General features: G+C 34.5%; 2 protein-coding genes across 2 annotated transcripts in view; one reads left to right on the top strand and one right to left on the bottom strand.

Annotated features, from left to right (window-relative positions):
• LOC144445428 (tyrosine-protein kinase Yes-like) overlaps window positions 1-7,442 on the bottom strand; it is a 32,565-nt gene extending 25,123 nt beyond the window's left edge. The window contains exon 1 of the mRNA XM_078134968.1: window positions 7,236-7,442. The gene's annotated coding sequence lies outside the window, so the exon portion shown is untranslated. The remainder of the gene's footprint in view (window positions 1-7,235) is intronic.
• Window positions 7,443-8,009: 567 nt separating this feature from the next.
• LOC144446020 (histone deacetylase 1-like) lies at window positions 8,010-20,808 on the top strand. The gene is made up of 15 exons (XM_078135686.1): window positions 8,010-8,084; window positions 9,064-9,176; window positions 9,798-9,915; window positions 10,343-10,556; window positions 11,126-11,267; window positions 12,127-12,219; window positions 12,867-12,975; window positions 13,488-13,628; window positions 14,285-14,393; window positions 14,989-15,047; window positions 15,505-15,576; window positions 16,214-16,354; window positions 16,612-16,723; window positions 17,641-17,714; window positions 18,527-20,808. The coding sequence occupies exons 1-15, from the start codon at window positions 8,027-8,029 to the stop codon at window positions 18,658-18,660; spliced, it is 1,689 nt and encodes a 562-aa protein (XP_077991812.1). The 5' UTR covers window positions 8,010-8,026; the 3' UTR covers window positions 18,661-20,808.
• Window positions 20,809-21,813: the final 1,005 nt, after the last annotated feature.

Genomic DNA, 21,813 nt, shown 5'->3' with positions numbered 1-21,813 from the left:
AAAGAACAAACCAATCCATTACATAAGAATAAACAAGAATGAGTATGAAAGAATATCATTACTTTGGTAAGTTAGAAACGAATGCAGTGTTCCTAATCAGCTGTTTCAAACTTACTGTTCCAAAGGAACTACATGTACATTGTCTATTTACGGTCCTTTCAATTCTTGCCAAGTACAATACATTCTCCAACAATTACACATTACCAGGTAATTAATCCTCTTTCTACCTGGAGGATATTTGTTTGTACACAAAAACTACAAGTTGGGAAAACAGGATTAAAATGATTATGGATTCGTTAACGGTCTGTAAATGGAGTCAAAGTCAAAGTCAAATTTAACCCAAGTACAATTTAACCACATACATCTCCACTGTCTATGATTTAGTTTAGTTACTTCTCCTAGAAACATATTTCAAAAATATTCTTGTTTTTCTGTTAAGTTTTAATGTAAACTCAACTTATTGTTTGTATTTTTGTCTATCATAATTTACGATCATAATCATACTCGCCACTTAATATTCATAAACATATATAGATATGTATATAACATTGGGTATATAAATACATATCTGGTTGTGTTTAAGTTAATATTTACTGTCTGACTGTATGTAATGACAGATATGTAACCTATACTATAACCAAATGTCATTGTTGTCATTATGTGCATTAATATGTATAAAACAATCATCATATTATTAATGATAGACTAAATAATAGACAAGTGTAATATACATGTACATGTATAGACTGTAAGATACGTATATAGACTGTGTCAGGCTTCTGATGAGTGCTGGTTGATAGCATGGCATGAATGTCTGTATCTAATTCTTACAGACTAGTCTATGTATGAGTCTACATGTATGACATTTATTTCTTGTTCTTTTGATAACAAGTACCAAAGTCCATTTTTTTCAAGACATCACAGGTTTGTACCCTTTAACTCACTAATCTTCATGTACACATATACATACATGTACAGAGTACATCTGGTTTGAGGCACCAGTCATTTCAATAGTGTGGGTTCGAATCCCACCGTTGCCACTTGTGTAACGTTCTTAACTTTAACTAAAGTCGTTCAGGCAGCGCTGTACTTTGGTTTGTTTCGATGTGTTGATGTACATGATGGTTGATACTTACATATGTTGAACATACATGTAGCTTACAATCTCAACAACCTAGCATGGGCAATAATTGTCCAATAGGGAACTTGCAATCCAGACTGAGCATGTTCAGATGCAAAGGACTATGGGATTATCTGTGGTTATTGTAATATCTAATCTGGAGCTACTCATAAAATAAACGTCCCACAATGGTCAGGGTAACTATGAATTGATTATTTGTGGTTACAAACAATGTATCAACATTGTTTACAATACTAATTGATTAGTATTTATTATCACATTTCCCATGATGCAACATTCAACATGGCGGGTTTGAAGTTCCCTATTATCAAACCTGTACACTCTGAAATACTAAATTTCACTCTGAATTTATTTTCTCCAGTGTAGTTTTCCATTGAAATCAAAAGTCCCATAAAACACTTTTTATTTATAGGCAAATTTTTCTTTTCAAATTTTGGTGAAAATTAAAACCCTCAAAAATCTAGTTTTTGACAATCAACCAAACTGTTGTGTTTTCCAATACAACGCAATCCTGATGCTTTCAAATTTTTTGGAATTTTGATCTAATTCTAATGCATACAATTTTCAACATTAATTCCCTAAATTGAGTTTGCACTTACTTCTGCTTTTACCAATAATGTTACAATGTAAATGTACAAAAAGTAGTTTCATTACATACAGTTAGCAGTTAAATTATACTAAATGCTTTTCAATGGACTAATTGTAATTAAAGTTTAAAGACCTGCTTTTGTCTAAGAATGAGATAAGATTTATGTGTATGATGTCTCCTAGTCGAGTTCCTATATGGTATCATTACGATTTACACCTCCATTTTAGTTAGAGACCATGTTGGCATCCAGATAGTCGAGTTCCTATACGGTATATCATTAGGATTTTCACCTCCATTTTAGTTACAGACCACGTTGGCATCCAGATAGAGTCTAGATACGGTATCATTACAATTTACACCTCCATTTTAGTTAGAGACCACGTTGGCATCCAGATAGTCTAGATACGGTATCATTACAATTTACACCTCCATTTTAGTTAGAGACCACGTTGGCATCCAGATAGTCTAGTTCCGATACGGGATCTGATAACTCTACAGGATCTGAAAACTCTACAGGATCTGATAACTCTACAGGATCTGGAAGGGTACTTTTGTATTAATTGTGAACTCAAAGAGTGTAAAATAATTTACCATAATAGTAGATCACTCTGACTTCTTGAATCTTCAGCTGCGATTTACTTAAAATACACATGTACTAGGAGTTCAAAACCATTACAAAATATGATTCCAGAGCAAGAAAGCAATGTTTCTGGTTAAAGGGTAACCATATTTAGTTACTAATCAAAATGACGGTTGGTAACAATAAAATTCAGCTCAGAGTTCAAGTTTTTCTAGTCATTTGGAATTATGACGGAAGTTGTCTATGAATTATAGTCTTGTTGAAATTTGAATTGAAGTAGAGAACAAATAGACAAAACAAAAATAGAATGTACGGTTTATTTAGTAATTTTCCTCATTCATCTACACCAAAACTACAGGATATACATCACATCTTTACAAGCCACAGGGCAACTATGAGGGCAGACTTTGGAAAAATTCAAGTATATCTCCAATATTCATCTAGAAATTAGAATGCTTTCCTTTGCTTCTTTGTAGTGTGTTCCCTAGAAAATAAATTTGAACTGCGTGGAATTTGATTAATTTACACAAAAACAAAATACATGTATTACTATCTTCTTAAAGGGTAATACCACTACAGGAAAGAGATATTTTCATGGGTTGTGGAAAGTCATTTCATGATGTTATATCACCTACAATTACTAGAGAAACATCAAGTTGATCTTGCACATCATGTACCTTAACAGAGTATCTTTGCTATGGGCTGTTGCATCATGGGAGTCAGCAGAAATAATGTATTCAATGGTTGAACACTGAATATTCATGATTCCTGAGTGCCTATACCCTAACAGTGTAAAACAACTCTCGTGAACATTCAGCATCAGTATCTAATGAAATGTTTCAAAGGAATCCAAATGTGACAAGGTGTTTTTACTGTAAGCATCTTCTCTATAAAAACCTGGCGCTTGAAAAAAAAAAATCGTTTAAGCCTGAACATGAGAAAAATAAAGTAATGAAAAAATTAACTTCAGTGATCAAGGATTAAAAACCTGCCTGTTTCATAATTCATTCTGGTTACTTGATGAGAAAATAAATGTGCAAATGTCAGCAATTATAGGAATTTGTGATTACCAATTATAGTACAACATTACAAGTTAATAGCTGAAATCATGTTGTCAGTCTCCATAATTACTGAGTCTGGCAAATATGGCAAGAAAAATATCTGGATTTTCACATACGACAAAGTTGATAAAAATTAAACCAGGATCTACTCTACCCTGTAACTTTGAACAAGGAAATAAACTACTCTGTGGTTACTCTGGTTGCTGCCAGAAAATGAAATGTCCTATTATTAGCATGGATTCTAGGCTATATACAAGTATCAAATATCACACTACACATAATTATACCACACACAGAGGCCACTTTGAATACATTAAAACGAAAATATCAATTTTTTATATCCTGGTTGTTCTACATGTCATACAGCTCATGTCTAAGTCACTGGTTCTGCAGTCCTTGAAATATAAGTCATTAGTTCTGAAGTCCATGAAATATGAATCAAAATATTCACTTCAACATTCAATTTCCATCAATTGTTCATAAATTATAGTTGAGGAGGTATAATTATATTATTCTCCATTATTTGTCTTCATTTAGCTGAAAAATATTCATGACCTAAAGGCTCTTACAACTCATTTAGCCACTTGTAGTGACAAGGCCCCTTAGGTCACTCATATTATTCTTGGCTGAACAGAGACAAATATTGAGAAATAATATCTAATTATACAATGCATAAGCCAAAAATATGGAATATATACTCTGGTCATTCTACGTCATGACAACACACGTCTAAGTCATGACAATATGTGTCTACGATACTAGTTCTGCTGTGTTTGAAATGTGAATCAAAACGTTCAAAATTGCCTATTTTCGGCGATTTTTCTTTGATGTTACTTCCGGTGGTATAATTATGTTAGTCTCCAACATTTTTCTTTATTCAGTTGGAAAATATTCATGACCGAAGGGTTGTCACTATTTGTTTAATGATTCGTAGTGACAAAGGCCCCTTAGGTCACTCGTATTTTCCTTTTCCAAAAATATTGGGAATAACATCTAATTATTATCCAGCTGTCTAAATGAACAATGGATCATAACTAGGTTACTTTTCAAGGACTTTGAGTTTACGAAAAAACTATGATTAATGACTTATTCTCCTAGTCCTGACCTAATACATCAATAATAGATATTATGGGACAATAAAGGCACTCCTACCTACTCACAGTTTGATTAATGACATTTAGTATGCAAATAAACTACATGTACTAAAATTCACTTATTCACACTATTTGCTTTTTCAACTATGTTTAATTGAATAATTTATCAATTCATCATAACTTCTCAGGTAATATTTTCAAGTCTGGCACTCTGGCACATTTTGAGTACAAATTTTGTTTCTCTATTTTTTTTTAAAAACTTTTTACAAAATATAGGTTGTTTTTGCAATGTCAGTTTTTGAGTCACTTCTGAATACAAATAAATCGGTTTTTATTATCTCAAAAAATTTACCAGTGAAAGGGATTTAATTTTCTCACAGATTTCTTTTTGGAGCAAAATTATTCAAGAGATAGTAAAATGAACTTATTCTATAGTAAAAAAATTGGCTTTAATCAGATATTTTTGTCTATTATTAAATTTTTTCTGCTAAAATTGCCAAAAAATGTTGAGTACCAAAATGCACAGTAACAAAATCCCCACCTAACCTAGCTTTGAAAGGTATGCTATCATAACAACGTACATATTGTTTTGGCTTACACAATTCCAACCATTCTACACATACATGGTAAAACAGATGGCCACTATACTATAGTACTTATGAAAATATAATGTAGGTATGTCAAAACTAGGCTATTTTATAAGGCCAGTCCTAATGTACCACTGAATTGTTTTATTTTTTGTGAAACTATATTCAATCTGTACAGATTTGGTTTTCATGATGGAGGAAAATATAAAGTCTCAGCAAAGACATATGTTGTTTTGGAGGAGGAAGAGGAAGGGGGGGGGGTGAGAGACTGAGAGAATCAGCAAAGTACAAAGTTTAAAGTATTTGCACAAAATAGTAATTTACTAAAACCAAAAAATTTTTTACAATCACCTCTCTTTGGGATCACTGTTGTCTGTTAAAATTGTCCCAAGTTAAAAAATTACAAAGATCTGATTACGCTCAATTTCAAAACAGGTGGGGTAGATAGATTTTTTTATTTGTTATATATATATATATTTATATAATATATAATACGGGGAAAAAAATTAGTGTCGCAGTGAAAAACTAGGTGGGATCAGGTAACCGGAACCAAACAATTTTTTTAGGACTTAATACACTGAATAATGAAGTCAAAATCCTGAGAGAGAATGGGTGAGTTTTCTTTACTCAATAGTAAGGGATGGTGTTTGTATACATTGTATGTATACAGAATAGATATCTAGAGTCCAAAATCACATTTAACTACAGATGTTGGAGAAAGTCTGAGTCAAAACCATCCGTGTTTGAGTGTGAGACTTAGGACAAACATGAAACTGTGAACGGATTCATAAACCAATTTATTAACCAATGAAGAAAAGAATAGAAGTTCTGATATCGAAAACAAAACTTGACATGGTGTGTTTAAGTAGGTACATGTAGGGTCAAATAGATTTTCTATACTGATCTTCCACATACATTATATATGCATGTACTTCCAAGTTCTGATGGGGGGGGGGGGGGGGGGGGGGCACTGCTAATAAAAGCAATATACATTCCAATTATCCACTGCAAGGAGTGTATGTTAAAAAAATGCCAAAAATATTAAGTGCCAAAATATATCGTATATTCACAGTAACAAACTCCCCATTCTGACAAAAGACATTTTCTAACTTCCAATTCTCTTGACCTGATATGTGTAATTCCATTTAATTTGTGCCAGATTTAGTGACAGACACAGTGACAGACACAGTGACAAACACAGTGACATTACTGCTTTCATGTCAACCTAACCTTCCTGAATTCCAGTACACACAATGAATGATAAATGACAAGGTACAAACCAGCTGACAAAGTAAACATCAAATGAAGCTTACACTGATAATGAGCACATATTTCAAATTCAGTGTTGTTTCACACAGGAAAACACTGGACAATTTCACACACAAAAAAAATATCTCACTATTTTCCACACACAACAAAAAAATAATATTAGATAAATGAATTACTATATGCCCATCATCTTTACATTAGATTATTATCTGGCACTAATACTATAACATAATTGTTCATTATTTATATCTCTATTAAGTCTGACCTAAAGTTTAAAGTAATGACGACTCGTAGGTTATCAGAATTTAAATTTATCCTACTCTAACAAGGAAGACCAACATAATTACATACATTGATTTTGTTATCTGTGTTTCGTGAGTATTGTTATCAGTACAAAAACTTATTCTGGCGGATTTCTATTTTAAAACAGTAAAACTTGTTTTAAAAGTGATGGAAAAAATTATATCTCGTATCATACTGTCAGATATCGAAACCATGTATTTTTTTATTAGTTTTTAGTTACCGTGCATGTTTCAATTCTGCCTTTCTGGCGCATGTCGGATAATCCTTGACGGGTAAAGATAAATTAACAAGATTAATTATCTATACTAAATTAATTCATATCGATTTTATGATATTTTTTCATCAGACCGACGCTGTGTGGAAATTTGGAACGGAAAACAGCTATATATTGTGGTCGTTGTCGTATGATATTATCCGGTATACATAACGATGCAAACGCCCAGACGCGTGTGGAGCGTAACACAGTGACAGATGCCAACTTCATGCTGCACCGAGTTTGTACTTGTTCAATGTTCTTTCGCTGGGCGGGCGTATCAAAGTTTGTATACGCGATAACAAAATTTTTACTCCAGCATCATTAGTACTTGTTAAAAACAAAGACAGTTACTTACTTAATTTGCGAATCGTCACATCGGAATCAAGACATTTGACACATCCAACGATAAAAACTTGGTGGAAAGTTTCTTGAACTGGGATCCGGGTGGTGGAACAAGGAAGTAGGTGCACTTGCCTGGCAGATTAAGAATGCCTAAGCCAATGTAAATGAGCAAGGTGATTATTTAAACCGAACGTTTATCTTTGATGTGGCGAGTGCAAATAGCACTCTTCAAAATTGATTTCCTTCACTAGATGACTTAATCTGAAAGAACCTAGAATAAGACGAAAAATTAGAAAAAAATATTAAACAAAATAATGGAAAGTACCCTTAACTTAGTGAAAATAGTAACTTATGAATCATGGGTAACCTACCACAGGCTCGAGTATTTCTTCCTTTCTTTTATTTTTTAAAACCCGTCTAACTGTTAACTACTGTACTTTCGGATACTAAAACTAATAAATATACACCATTTTGTTGTTATTTAAGTCTCTTGTAGATAGTAAAATAAAATAACGAATATTATCGATCGAACCCGAAGTCCTCCGTGCCAGGGGGACAAGACGTTCAAATTTTGAACCTGGTTTTCTTTGCCTTACGTAATTCTAATTTTGACGTGAAAACAAGACAGAATTGTTATATTTTGACTGCTATAATTTGCTTCAACAATAATTCAATGTATACACCTGTGGCTGTATCTTAGCATACGAAAGAAAGGTCAAATCACCCGCTCGGCTTTTCAGAAGGTCGCCTAGCTCATTATCATTTTATTTGCATGAACAGAGTGGATTCGGCGGACCGGCAAGCATGGCGTTTACTGGTACTCAAACCCCAACCAAAAAGAAAGTTTGCTACTATTATGATGGTAAGTGCACTTATTCAAATAACTAGAATCAAAACTATCCGGTGATTATTTTTAGGCTCCTCTCATAAGCGCTTAAACATAAGATTGACGCACCTTGGTTATGGGGTTTCCCACTTAGAGGACTCGGTGCACTGGGCTATTCCATTGGAGAACACAAAGACTTCAATGGGACGTACACTATACAGAAAACAACCCAAACTACACGTCTTTCGCGCAATTAAAAACAACCTAGCACATTTATAGCTATGGACATTTAAACTTCATACGCCTCCGAAACGTCATGTAATGTGTTGTGGCACCTTCCGATTGCCTATGATGGAAGCCATGCGAATTTTAGGAAGGGTGCGTGAAACGAAATTCGTCCGCTACAGCGCGGTTTATGTGAACGACAGCTTCATGCCAACAACATCAATATCCGGCTACCACTATCAAATTCAGATATATTCTCGGCCAAGTGTAGCTCGAATAATGCATACAAGCTGATGACCAGACCATTATATGCGCCAATTTTACGTTTACTAAATTATGGGAGTTAAAAATGCGTGGTCTGCCATTGAATATTCAACTTGCAAGTCAAAATGTTGACAGGTACACGGCTTGCTACCGAAGCCTTAGAGTGACACATTCAAAATGGCCGCACAGCCACCGTACATTTGTACCTGCTATACGTGTGTGTGAGTGATGAATTAAATTTCCCCGAAGATGTATTCGATGCTTGTAAGGGGTGTGCTTTGTGTAACGAATGTGTCATAAGATGTATTTGAAAATAGGTTCAGGGACAAAAGAGATTGCCTACTTTATATTTCAATTGATATGTTTAGTGAATGAAGCCATATATATACAAGTTACATGTGATAATAGTTTACATTTTGAACTGAAAAGAGAAGTGCCAGACCCTGAATGGACTTGCTATTCTTGTGGAAAGAAATATAACTTTCAAGTTTTGACAATGCATTATTTTTGCTTTTGATTATATTAGGTGATGTTGGCAATTACTATTATGGCCAAGGGCATCCTATGAAACCCCATCGTATACGAATGACACATAATTTATTGTTGAACTATGGACTGTACAGAAAAATGGAAATATATGTAAGTATATTAACATGATTAACATTGAATTGTAGGATATGTGTTTGTACAGAAATGGCTGCATGGTAGAGTATATTTTGGATTTTGGGCTCAAATGTAAATGACCACATGTGGAAATATTAGTATGGCTGTAATAGAATAATATATGTAGAAGGAAGGGATGGAGGGTACAGAGCGTTCTGAGGTACTGTACCTGTATGTTTCGGCATATTAAACATTCTCATTGGTTGTGTAAATCCATGCAATGTGTGGGATTTGAACATGAATCAACAATTTACTTGTGACAAAAATACTGATATGCAGTAATATTAGATGAAGATGTTGAAATGAATGTACTATCAATTAATCATCAATCAGTGAATTTATAAACTGCCAGTTTTCACTACGATATAGAGTTCAGAGGCACTGTATAGAATGCTCTGGAGAATAGCTATGTCTTAAAGTTCTTTTTGAAGGTGTTAGCTGTTGGTTTTTGTTGTATTTTTAATGGCAGTGCATACAATAGACTGGGTGCAGCACGTGAGAATGCACGCCCACCGTATGACAACACTTTGTACTTGGTTTCGTGCAATAAACATTTGGCAGATGATGGAACTATCTCTCTTCTCGTTTTATTTTCAGAGACCACACAAAGCTACCCAGGAAGAGATGACAAAATACCACAGTGATGATTACATTAAGTTCCTTCGAAGTATAAGACCAGATAATATGTCAGAATATACAAAACAGATGCAAAGATGTGAGTTCATTTATTCACTTATTTTTGTCCATATATGACTATGAGAGAGAGAGAGACACAGTGACAAATACATAGATACAGACCAACAGAGCAACAGTACTTTTAAATTTAGTTAGTAATAAAGCAGAACAAGCAGAGTTTATATACCTTTTACGCAAGTGAAAATATGTACGTAACTCAATTAAACTATTCTAGTATAATATTTTGGTGTGTCACTAGAAATTGTGTGCATTAGTGGCACACCAAATTGACTGAAAGGGCACACATTACATGATATAGTGTTCATTAGTAGCTGCAGGTTGTAGAGTTTGTAATCTTTGTCCCCTAAACCAACTTCACCCCTGTACCCCTCCCCCACTCCCACCTCATCACTGTTAATGGTTAGCATTCTGAGATTAAAATCACTGTCTTTTACTTTCTATCTCAGTTAACGTAGGAGAAGATTGTCCAGTGTTTGATGGTTTATATGAATTCTGTCAATTATCAACTGGTGGTTCCGTGGCTGGGTCTGTCAAACTCAATAAACAACAAGCTGACATTGCTGTCAACTGGGCAGGAGGTCTGCATCATGCTAAAAAATCAGAAGCTTCAGGGTTTTGTTATGTCAATGACATCGTTCTTGCCATACTTGAGCTCTTAAAGTAAGTATCTTACTATTAAATCTCAGTATAAATTGTATAGATTACACCATAACTTGTACTATTATTTAGGGTGGGAAATCATGGTTAAAAGAATGTTGAATACAGGTAGACTCAGGTAGAAGGTGTGTGTGTGTGTGTGTGTCTGTGTGTGTGTGTGTGTGTGTGTGTTTTGTGGGGTGGGGAGCATTTGCATAGATTTCCATACCTTGTGCTACCATTATGTTCCAACCACTGCATTTAATGTGATTTAATGGCCTGACACTAGATTTCACTTGGGAGAAAAGTCTTTCAGAAATCATGTATTTCTCTGCTTGGAAACAAAGTTATGTTTGAGCATCCCTAGTTATTGGCTAGGTTTTGGTAACATGTGTGTATGAATCAGACGACAGCCGCACTTGAATTTCAAAACAGAAAGCCCAGCAAGTTTTAATCCTCTTCCTCCCAAATCGTACTTACTTACTGTTGTACAAACAAGTACCCCTTGGGAGAAATAGGATTAACAACTGCAACAGAATGCAAGTACTAAATTAGGTATATGGTGCTAACGGTGATAATTTTTACCTACTTAGGTACCATCAAAGAGTATTGTACATAGATATTGATATTCACCATGGCGACGGTGTGGAGGAAGCCTTTTATACTACAGACAGAGTTATGACAGTGTCCTTTCACAAATATGGAGAATACTTTCCTGGAACAGGTGATCTAAGGGTAAGCAGGACCCTTTAAGTTTGTTGTAAATCATTCTTTAGATTTCTGGATATAAATCCTTTTATTTTTTGCTTCAAAGGTTCCCCTTACACCACCATAGCGAACTGTACATCAAACTGATCTCTAGAATATAAAACATATCTACGGCTTTCTGCCATAGCGAACTGTACATCAAATTGATCTCTAGAATATAAAACATGTCTACGGCTTTCTGCCAGTGCAATATTTGTGAATGATGTTGATAGAGTAGTTGGGTCTACTCAATAATTTCTTGCAAGAAGTAAATATATTATTTCTTGTAAAAAAAAGTAAATAAATTTATAATTTTTACAAATGTTTATAATTTCTTGCAAATAGTAAATGGGTTTAATAAACCCATTTACTATTTGCAAGAAATTATAAACATTATATTGATGGATTGATGTATATATGTAAACAGTCGTGAAAGGGTACTCACTGACCCAGCTTAGAACTACATGTAATATGTCAACAAATTGCTAATTGATAGGACATTGATTGGGTTTGACAACTAAGTGGTTATGCTTCAGTTAGCATAACAAAATAAACAAGCTAAAACTAAGAACAGACATTATCAAATATATCATGTCAGCTACTCAGAATTTAATCAACATAAAAGCATGCTACAGTGGTATTTAAATTTTCAATGACTTGAATGTATTATTGTGAGAAACTTTAATACTGATAACACTGTACATTGAGCATGCGTTTCGTGTTGTATCTGATTACACACTCCGTTCAAAATCAACACAAAGTGAAATTTAGTCAGGGTATGTGACTTATTTTCAGCACATTCAGAAAGATACAGGTTATTGAAATTTATGGTTTGTTGTAATTACAGGACATTGGAGCTGGCAAGGGTAAATATTATGCTGTCAACTTCCCACTAAGAGACGGTATCGACGATGAATCATATGAACAGATATTTGAACCTGTAAGTACACAGTACACCATATTTGCAATTACAAGTTCTCCTTTTGTGGATAGAAATATGCTTGATCATAGAGTCATTCTTTTGGCAAGGGTGTAGAACAGTGAAAAGACTGTACAATAAATACATGTTTATATTCAAGTTAGGGAGTCAGTGTTGAAATAGTCCCCTTAACATAATCATGATTTGTATTATCAAACACAAGTGTCCATTGTCCCTTCACATTGTATTCTCTTTTGTGTGTTGTAGAGCATGAAGTTTGAATTGGTATGTTTATTTTCTATTAAATCCAACAATATAAGCACTGTCTTTATAACCCTTTAATGAATGACTTGGTTTCTGTAACTCTATGTAATCACACCCTAAATATAGGGTGTCAGACTTTAATGACTTGGTTTTGGTAACTCTATGTAATCACACGCTAAAGGCTAAATATTGGGAGTCAGGCTTTACACGGTGAACACAATTCCTCCTGTAAGTTGTATGTGTTGTAGAATGATATCATCATGAGTTTTCAAATTGATTGTGGTATTTATTGTCAACAACTTGAGCCACTTTGTGTAAAATTATGACAACACAATGATTCCATGTACAACTGAACTGTGGTGCGTGAATACATAAAATGTCTATTTCTGCATAATTTCTTGTAGATTACTGCTAAAGTAATGGAAATGTACCAGCCCAGTGCTGTGGTTCTACAGTGTGGAGCTGACTCACTGTCAGGAGACAGATTGGGTTGTTTTAATCTAACACTAAGAGGTGAGTTGGCATGTTTAGTACCAATCTGATTAAAATGCGATGTAGTGTACACGTCACAATTTCTTTTTGGCTGTTACGTTTACTGTCATTTGTTCTTTTGTGAGCACTTGTTGTATACATCTGAAGTAATACCATAGATTTTCCGGAACCCAATCTCGTACTTACAGTTGCCAACCAAAATCCGTCTTACAATTTTATAACTCAACATTCGAAATTGGAAAAAAGAGAACCACCAAACAAAAGCGATAACATTCTTTCCATTTTATATATTCTAAACAAAAGTGTATGAGTGAGACAAAATGTTTCAATGAAATTTGACGTAACTTAAAATTGGGACAAGGTGAAATTAATACATCTATCATCGTGTGAGAATCTCAAGTTTATCATCACAAGGTGTATCTTGTTTCCCTTGTGATGATATGAATTTTTACAGATTTTAATACCATGTATATTACTTTTAAGGTCATGCCAAAGTTAGGGAAGAATTTGACACAATTTATTGTATTTTCTAGGTCACGCCAAATGTCTTGATTTTGTGAAGAAATTCAACTTACCACTGCTGGTACTTGGTGGTGGTGGATATACAATCAGGAACGTTGCAAGATGCTGGACCTATGAAACTGCTGTTGCGCTTGGTGTTGATGTAGCAAACGGTCAGTATATTTAAAATATTTCCTATTGCATCATTTGTGTTATAATGTTACTGGTCATTTGCCCTCTTTCTAAGGGGTAATCAGCCAAAAAAAATAGGTAGCAATTTTAGGCCCAAGCCTTTATATAGGATAGTGAGCGCTATTGACAGAATTATCGCTTGTACACAGAAATAAATCAGTCAATCAAATTTCTATAGTGTAGCCGCCAATCTCCAGAGCAAAATTCCGTTACATAGCACTGAATGGCTTAAGTACACTAGGCTTTGGTGAACAAATAAATGTTCAGTTTTGTTTCGAGAAATTGTTAGAAATGTTGGTTGCACCCTGTGATTTACAGCAAGTTCCACCCAATAAGGCAATATAACATAGAAGGTTACACCACTCTATAAGTTACAATGTTCTCTGTAGGCCTGTAGACAGAGATGAGTTCATCCTCTGAGATCTAACAGTTAACACAGTGTGTTTGTTTGTTATGTAAAATTTCCCCCATCTCTATGTTATGGTCCAATGCGACTCTGTTATAATGTACATTTTATTTACTTTCTTAGTACGCCTAACAAAAATAGTTTATTCCCCTTTGCTGTCACGTCAACATATTGCCACGTACAACACTCTCTGAAAACTCACTGAACTACATATTTTGTTTTTGTCTGTAGAACTGCCATACAATGATTATTTTGAGTACTTTGGACCAGATTTTAAACTTCATATTAGCCCTTCAAACATGGCCAATCAAAACACAAGTGAATACCTGGACAAAATCAAGTAAGTTAATTCTCAGTACCCACAATAGCACTTTACTTCATACTTTAGGGTCAAAATAGAACAAGAAGGTTGGCTTATTCTCATGTTCACCTATAGCAATGCATGTGAAGCATGTGGAGTGGAAGTTATGGTGTCAACCAAGAAATTGAATGTTCATAATTTTCATGATGTACCTAGCCAATAATATTCTATTTCAGGTACAGAGAATTGTTCCAAATAATGTTAATAATGAATTTTTTTTAAAATTTCATATAAAGACGATAAAGGAAAAGCCAAGTCTAGATGTGAATGAATTTTGAAACAATTATTAATTTCTGACATTTGTGTATTTGTGTGGATCTCTGCAATCTGTTTGTTCCAGAGGGATGAATGTGATAACACTGCAAAGTATGTGTTTTTGATAACAGTGTGTCTCTTTGAAGCGATGAAAAGTTATACTTTTGATAAAAGTTGGAATATTTTATATAAAAGATACTTTTTCCAGCATAACCAGAATATGTATTAGTTATTATGCTACCATTCAGTAGGCTTTCGTTTTTACAACACTGCCATCTCTACTACTACTTCTAAAAATTTTCATTTCACCAATTTTCAGAACACGACTTTATGAAAATCTTCGCATGATTCCACACGCACCAGGAGTACAGATGCAACGTAAGTTATTATTTTTACATGTTGTTAAATCATTAATTGAAATTATTCATCTATAATTTATGAAAAAATGTCTGTATTATCATCACTTCAATACAGGAATTACAACATTTGCTTAGCCCTAAATTATGATCAAGAAAGAATATTCATGCAAAATATGACAACATCTATTTAAACTGAAAGGTAGTGGCCATCTTTGATTTACCCATAATGCCTTGCTATGTCAAAGGTCATCCAGTATCCAATCAGCTTTGTTCAAGTGTGAATCCACCAATAGCAGCGATTTCATAATTATTTATCAGTTGGTTAAAATGAAACAAATTCTGAAGAATTAAGAATTCTGTGTCAGTTGGTCTTACTCCTCTCTGTATGGGGTAGGGTGGGGGGGGGGTATTTGTTTGTACATACAAAAGTACAGATTGGGAAAACAGGATTCATTTCTCTTTTTTTTCTATTACAGCTATTCCAGAAGATGCCATTCCACCCGACAGTGATGGTGAAGAAGAGGAAGACCAAGATAAAAGAATATCAAGTATGTTAATTTATGCAAATATCACTAGTGTGTGTGTGCATTGGTGCAAGTAATCACTGGTAGATATGTGACAATAACTTTCATTTTCTAGTTTAATGTTGATGATATCTGATGATTAGTGAGATATTGTAAATCTGGACATTTTCGCTAAGACTTATCTTTGCTTATTTCGCTTTAAACAAAAACGCAAAAATAAGTCGTTACTAAAATGTCTTCTTGTACATGAACACAATATAACAGTCTGGCAATAGGGAACTTGCAAACCCGCCATGTTGAATGTTGCATCATGGGAAATGTGATAATAAATACTAATCAATTAGTATTGTAAACAATGCTGATACATTGTTTGAAACCACAAATAAGCAATTCATAGAGACCCTGACCATTGTGGGAGATTTATTTTATCAGTAGCTCCAGATTAGGTATTACAATAACCACAGATAATCCCATAGTCCTTTGCGTCTGAGCATGCTCAGTCTGGATTGCAAGTACCCTATTAGTAAAATTAGTGTTTTGTAGAACTAACTGAAGACTTTAAAAGCGTAAGATTTTCTAGTGGTGAAAATACCAATGTTTACAGTAACCTTGATGTGTTATCAAATAATTGAATTCCACGTTTTTCCAATCCACTATGTAGTACGTGCCTCAGATAAACGCATTGCTTGTGATGAGGAGTTCTCAGATAGTGAAGATGAAGGTGATGGTCGTAGAGATATGAGACTGATGCAGAAACGTAAGAGACCACGAACTGAAGATGAAAAAGAAAACAAAGAACAAGGTAAATGAATTTGCTTTTACGATCATTCACACATTCTCTTGCTTAGGGGTTTAGAGAGAACCTTGATGATTCCTGCAAAATATTTTATATCTTGACAACAAAATGGATTTGAGACAGGTCTCTCATAATATAAATTTCTTATGTTATGACATGGATATATCTTGGGAAACAGGAGAGGATTAGGTTTTAAAGTTTTTGACTTTAGATATATATAAACACTGTTATTGACTGTAGTGTTGTGTTCTTTTTATATCCAGATGTAGAAGTTAAAAAGGAACAAGACCAGGTAGAAGAGCCAGCAGTGAGGTCAGAACCGGTGAAGGAAAGAGAAGTACAACCTTCTACTGAATCTAATGAAGAAGATAGAGGGTGAGTAGACGATTATACAAACATATAATATATATATATATATATATATATACATACATACATACATACATACATACATACATACATACATACATACATACATATATACATACATACATACATATATACATACATATATATGGCATCTAACGTCAATTCTAGTAAATAACACATATTTTGAGAGCATTATATTCTGTAAATTCTGATTTTCAAATTTTGCTGTTGTAGCAGCAAGATGTATGCTACATTCTGCGTATTCAAGGGATTCAATTTTAGAAGCTCATTTTAAATTAGGAGAGACAGTTGGATGAGAAAATTGCTTGCCTGAAAGAGACAAAAAAGTTGGTCTGTATGCCTACTCTGCATATAAATAGGGGTCGGATTAAGATTACGTTCAGTATGCTAGATGACTTTTGACAACACTCACAGGGGTCATACATCACTTATGAAACTGTTGTTTTAGAGAATATTACAGATTTTCTATCTCCTGATATTGTACTACAGTATTATGAATGTACAGGAATGAAATCTGTAACTATACTTTTGAAATTAGTTGTGTTTTAGGGACTGCATTTGTGAAAATGGTGGTGTGATATATTGTTGTGTCAGTGCAGTAAGGTCGTATCTGCCTATACAATTGCATTGCAGATACGGCCTTACTGCACTGACACGATGATATGTTGGAAGTGTCGAGAAACTGACCCGGGATTGAAATTTTGCCCTTAAACAAAAAAAAAATGATATGTAATCCTTAAGGCTCCACTGATGAGATACTACTGTGAGATTGATGATTTCTAATATTGGGCTTTTGAAGAGTACATCTATTTATCAAATTGTAGGATTCCTTACTGAGCTTTCAGAATGATTAAAATGATGTTTTCATTCAGTAATGGTTTATACTTGTCTTAAAAAAACAGGAAGGTCCAGCCAAGTATACAAGAGAAACCAGAAACAAGCACAGAACCAATGGAAGTACAAGAGAAAAAAGAAGGTAGGCGAAACTTGTAGTGATTTTATCCCACGTTATCTCTGCACCTGCTATGTAATGTGTTCATTTATGTTCATATCAGTAAACACAGAAATTGGTCTTAATTAAATAGTGGAGTAACGTCAATTCTTATACAATTAATGTGTGTACAATTTAGCTATACCATTTTGTCCCACTCCCGCATACTTCAAACAGCTTTTCCTCAGACGAAAAAATAACTGACAGTTACCCCTAAAATTTCCTACTAAATTCATTATACCAACAGAGTTGTACTATAACTACACCTTCAGTAGTGTTCAAGAATCAAAATGTTAATGAAATCTTCCTCACTTTCTTTGGTTTGCTCTGTCGCTGATGTTGTTGTTGTTGTTGTTGTTGTTGTTGCCAAGGGCAATGAAGTATACCTTATTTACCAAAAAATTGTTTGGTTCCGGTTACCCGACCCCCCCCCCCCCCCCCCCCCCCCCTAGTTTTTTACACCGACCCCAAACTTTTTTTTAGGTATTCAAAAAAAATCATGAAAATTGTGAAGTCTCACCAGAAACAGTGGATGCGGAAACCGATATCAACTAAAAAGACAATATAAAACTGAAACCAATATGACAGACCATATGGAAAACAATGGAAAACATAACTACCTGAACTAGACACTCGCATGAAAAAAATATATATATTTAAAAAAAAAAAAAAGATAAAAAATCTACCTACCCCACCTATTCTAAAATTGAGCATAATTGGAACCACACAGTTTATTTTGTTAGGCCTAGGAAGAGTTTGTGCAAATAAAATGAATCAACTCTTGTGTTTTCTTGTAGATGGAGTGAGCTCAACAACTGGGACAGAAGCTAAAGTCATGCCAACCATCACAGATATACCTGCCTTCAGAAGTGAAAAAATGGAAAAACTCTCCCCAAAACCACAAACACAAGATGAAGCCATGGACCAGTAACATCACTACAACCCCCTGATTGCTGCAATGGTTTAGTCCATGTCCTTTGTATTTAGGGTTACATAACTGTTACAATAGGGGTGGAGAGTCAGTTTCTTAATGTCATACATATTGACACAAGCTTGTAAAACACCTTGCTGATGGACAGCTCCTACATCTGTTGCCATGGATACCATGCAGGCTATCAATAATAGATATTACCACCTCAACACTATGAGGTTGTTATGGAAACAATTGTTCTTCACCCCATGTCCATTTAATCACATCAAGCGTTCCTTCTTTGAACGACCAACTTCCAGATATTTGTTATACAAAAGTATTTATCTCTTCAGATGTTAAAGGAAGCAACCAAAAAAATGAAAATTTTTAATGTACGTAGTACCTTGAGATTCTATTCCATCTACTTATAAACTTTCAGCTTTTTTACGTTATTCTTTAAGTAGAGGGTTTGTGTATAGTATGTATCAGAGTGTAGGCCCATGTTCATTTTTTTAAGCACCCCCCCCCCCCTCAAAAAAAAATTCACTAATTCATATTTCTATGAGAAACAAGTCAAATACTGATCTGATTGTCACTAAATGTTCATTTGCCCATTTTACACGAATTTTCATCGCTTTTAGAAAATATTCGTTGTAAATCACAATTAAATGTTTTTCCATTCGGATTTTATTTTTAAGGGGGAAAGGGTATCAACAAAAAATGCATTGTTGAGCAGATGAGAGCTTGAGACATCAAGTAATCTTTTTAAGAAGATAAAGAGGACACAGCAATACTTACAGTATTTTTAAATTACAAAGAATATAATAAAGCAAACTGCGAGTTTCTGATACTCTAATTAGCCAACCCTAGCCTGGTTTTGGAAATCACACATAAAACGAGAAGCTGTGATATTAGATGTTTGGGTTGGTTTAGTGTTTGACTTGTTACAGAACATGTCAAGAATCACTTCCTGTTTTGCTGGCCAGGTGTCAGTCTGATGTTAACTGTAATGTCACCTTACCATCTCTTAAAAATCCATTTTGGGATGGTTTATGTATGTTAGTGTCCCTTGATCATTTAAAGTGTTGCAAATACATACTGTTGAGATGTTATATCCAGCCCAGTGTGCTGGTGAGATGTTACAGCCAGCCCAGTGTGCTGGTGAGATGTTATAGCCAGCCCAGTGTGCTGGTGAGATGTTATAGCCAGCCCAGTGTGCTGGTGAGATGTTATAGCCAGCCCAGTGTGCTGGTGAGATGTTATAGCCAGCCCAGTGTGCTGGTGAGATGTTATAGCCAGCCCAGTGTGCTGGTGAGATGTTATAGCCAGCCCAGTGTGCTGGTGAGATGTTATAGCCAGCCCAGTGTGCTGGTGAGATGTTATAGCCAGCCCAGTGTGCTGGTGAGATGTTATAGCCAGCCCAGTGTGCTGGTGAGATGTTATAGCCAGCCCAGTGTGCTGGTGAGATGTTATAGCCAGCCCAGTGTGCTGGTGAGATGTTATAGCCAGCCCAGTGTGCTGGTGAGATGTTATAGCCAGCCCAGTGTTAATATGACAGGGGAAACTACATTTTCGATAAACTACAACAGACACAAACACAAACAAAAACTATTGTTGTGACATGGTCACAAAAGCTATTGAATGGATGCTGGTTTAATTGTACTGTCAGTAGGGTGGCATTTCTGATGATTTCCATAATCTTGCAGTGTACATTTTTGGGGGACTTAAAGTGTTTACACTATCTTGATTACAGGTATTATGTCTGTACAACATCATTCATGTACTTTTACCACATTGAACAACAACAGTTTTAGTTTGTGTCTATCTTAGTAAACTGAAAGCTTGGTTTCCGCAGCAGTAATTTGCTGACCCTGGTATGTAAGGGTCCAGAAATTAGCAAAAGTGATAACTAGCCCATTAGCAAAGTAATTCCAGAGTATACTGAATGTGTGTGCTGACTAATCTCCAGTTGAGCCATAAGCTGCCAATCCCACAAAGCATAGACATAGTTATGCCTCAGAGTCTCCATTTGTTGATTCCCAGTATAATTTTTCCAAGGTATGACATGGATGAGTCTATATTTTCTTTTTTGCTTACGTCTGAGAAATTAAATTTGACTTTATAGATAGTAGTGAAAAGCTACGGAAAAATATGAAAAGTTGTAATGGAATTTTGGTAAGAAAATATTAAAGTATAAAGTGAAAAAGAAGACCTGTATTTTTTTTTTGTATGAAGTGTCATTTGTATTACGGTGTGACTGTATGACAGTGGGAATGTGGTGTGTCAAATAGCAATCCAGGAATTACAGACCTCAAAAATCCTGGGGAAAAAAGTATTTTTCTGTTGGAAACATTCATGAAAAGATAAAGCCAAATATTGAAAATTTATACACCAAGTCATTAAATAAACAGTTGCATCATAATTAGTCATTCTGCTAGCAATATATGATGTACTACAAAAATGTTCCTTGGAAATTTAATATTTTATTGCAGAAACATTAAATGCATTCTGACAAAGAACGCTAAAGACTTATCTCCTGTAGTAGTCACAGGAGCTCCGGCTTAGCAAGTTATGTTTATAACATATCAACACTGACAAAACCGAGTAATTAAGAGACTACAATAAGATAGATACGTTATATAATCACTATGTGAAATGGTTATTGTTATCTCTTATCTCCAGAGTGACCTTTTTATACAGGAAAACACACTTTTAACGAGAATGATTAATCTTTATAGCAATTCATTTAAGTCAAGCAGCCCCATATTATATGCACTTTTACCGAGAATTTATTTATTAACCTTAGAAATTCATTAATCCTATGGCTTCTGGTTCCATTCCCCTCAAAAAATAATATAAATAACCGTCTCTTGTTACTCATATAGGTACAATAAACTATGTATAGTTTGCCTACTCCAGTTGGATGTACCATGTACATATTTGTGGATTTTTCCTTTTCTGGGTAACATTTACCATGGGTAAGAGCGTGATAAAATTTAATAGTTGTGAGAATGTAATGAGGTCATTTCAGGTCACACTAGAAGGATATCGACTCCCTAAGTATTTGATTATGTAATCTGGCGTAATAAGAAGAAAAAATCGATTCATTGTCGCTTCAGTTTTAATTTCTCCATACTATAAACAAGTCATTAGCCATAAAACCAGGTGTTTTGA

The sequence above is a fragment of the Glandiceps talaboti genome, chromosome 14 (assembly GCF_964340395.1).
Source record: "Glandiceps talaboti chromosome 14, keGlaTala1.1, whole genome shotgun sequence".
In the NCBI taxonomy this organism is placed as follows: Eukaryota; Metazoa; Hemichordata; class Enteropneusta; family Spengelidae; genus Glandiceps; species Glandiceps talaboti.
The sequence above is the reverse complement of the archived record's forward strand: the minus strand, read 5'-3'. Positions and strand labels throughout refer to the sequence as shown.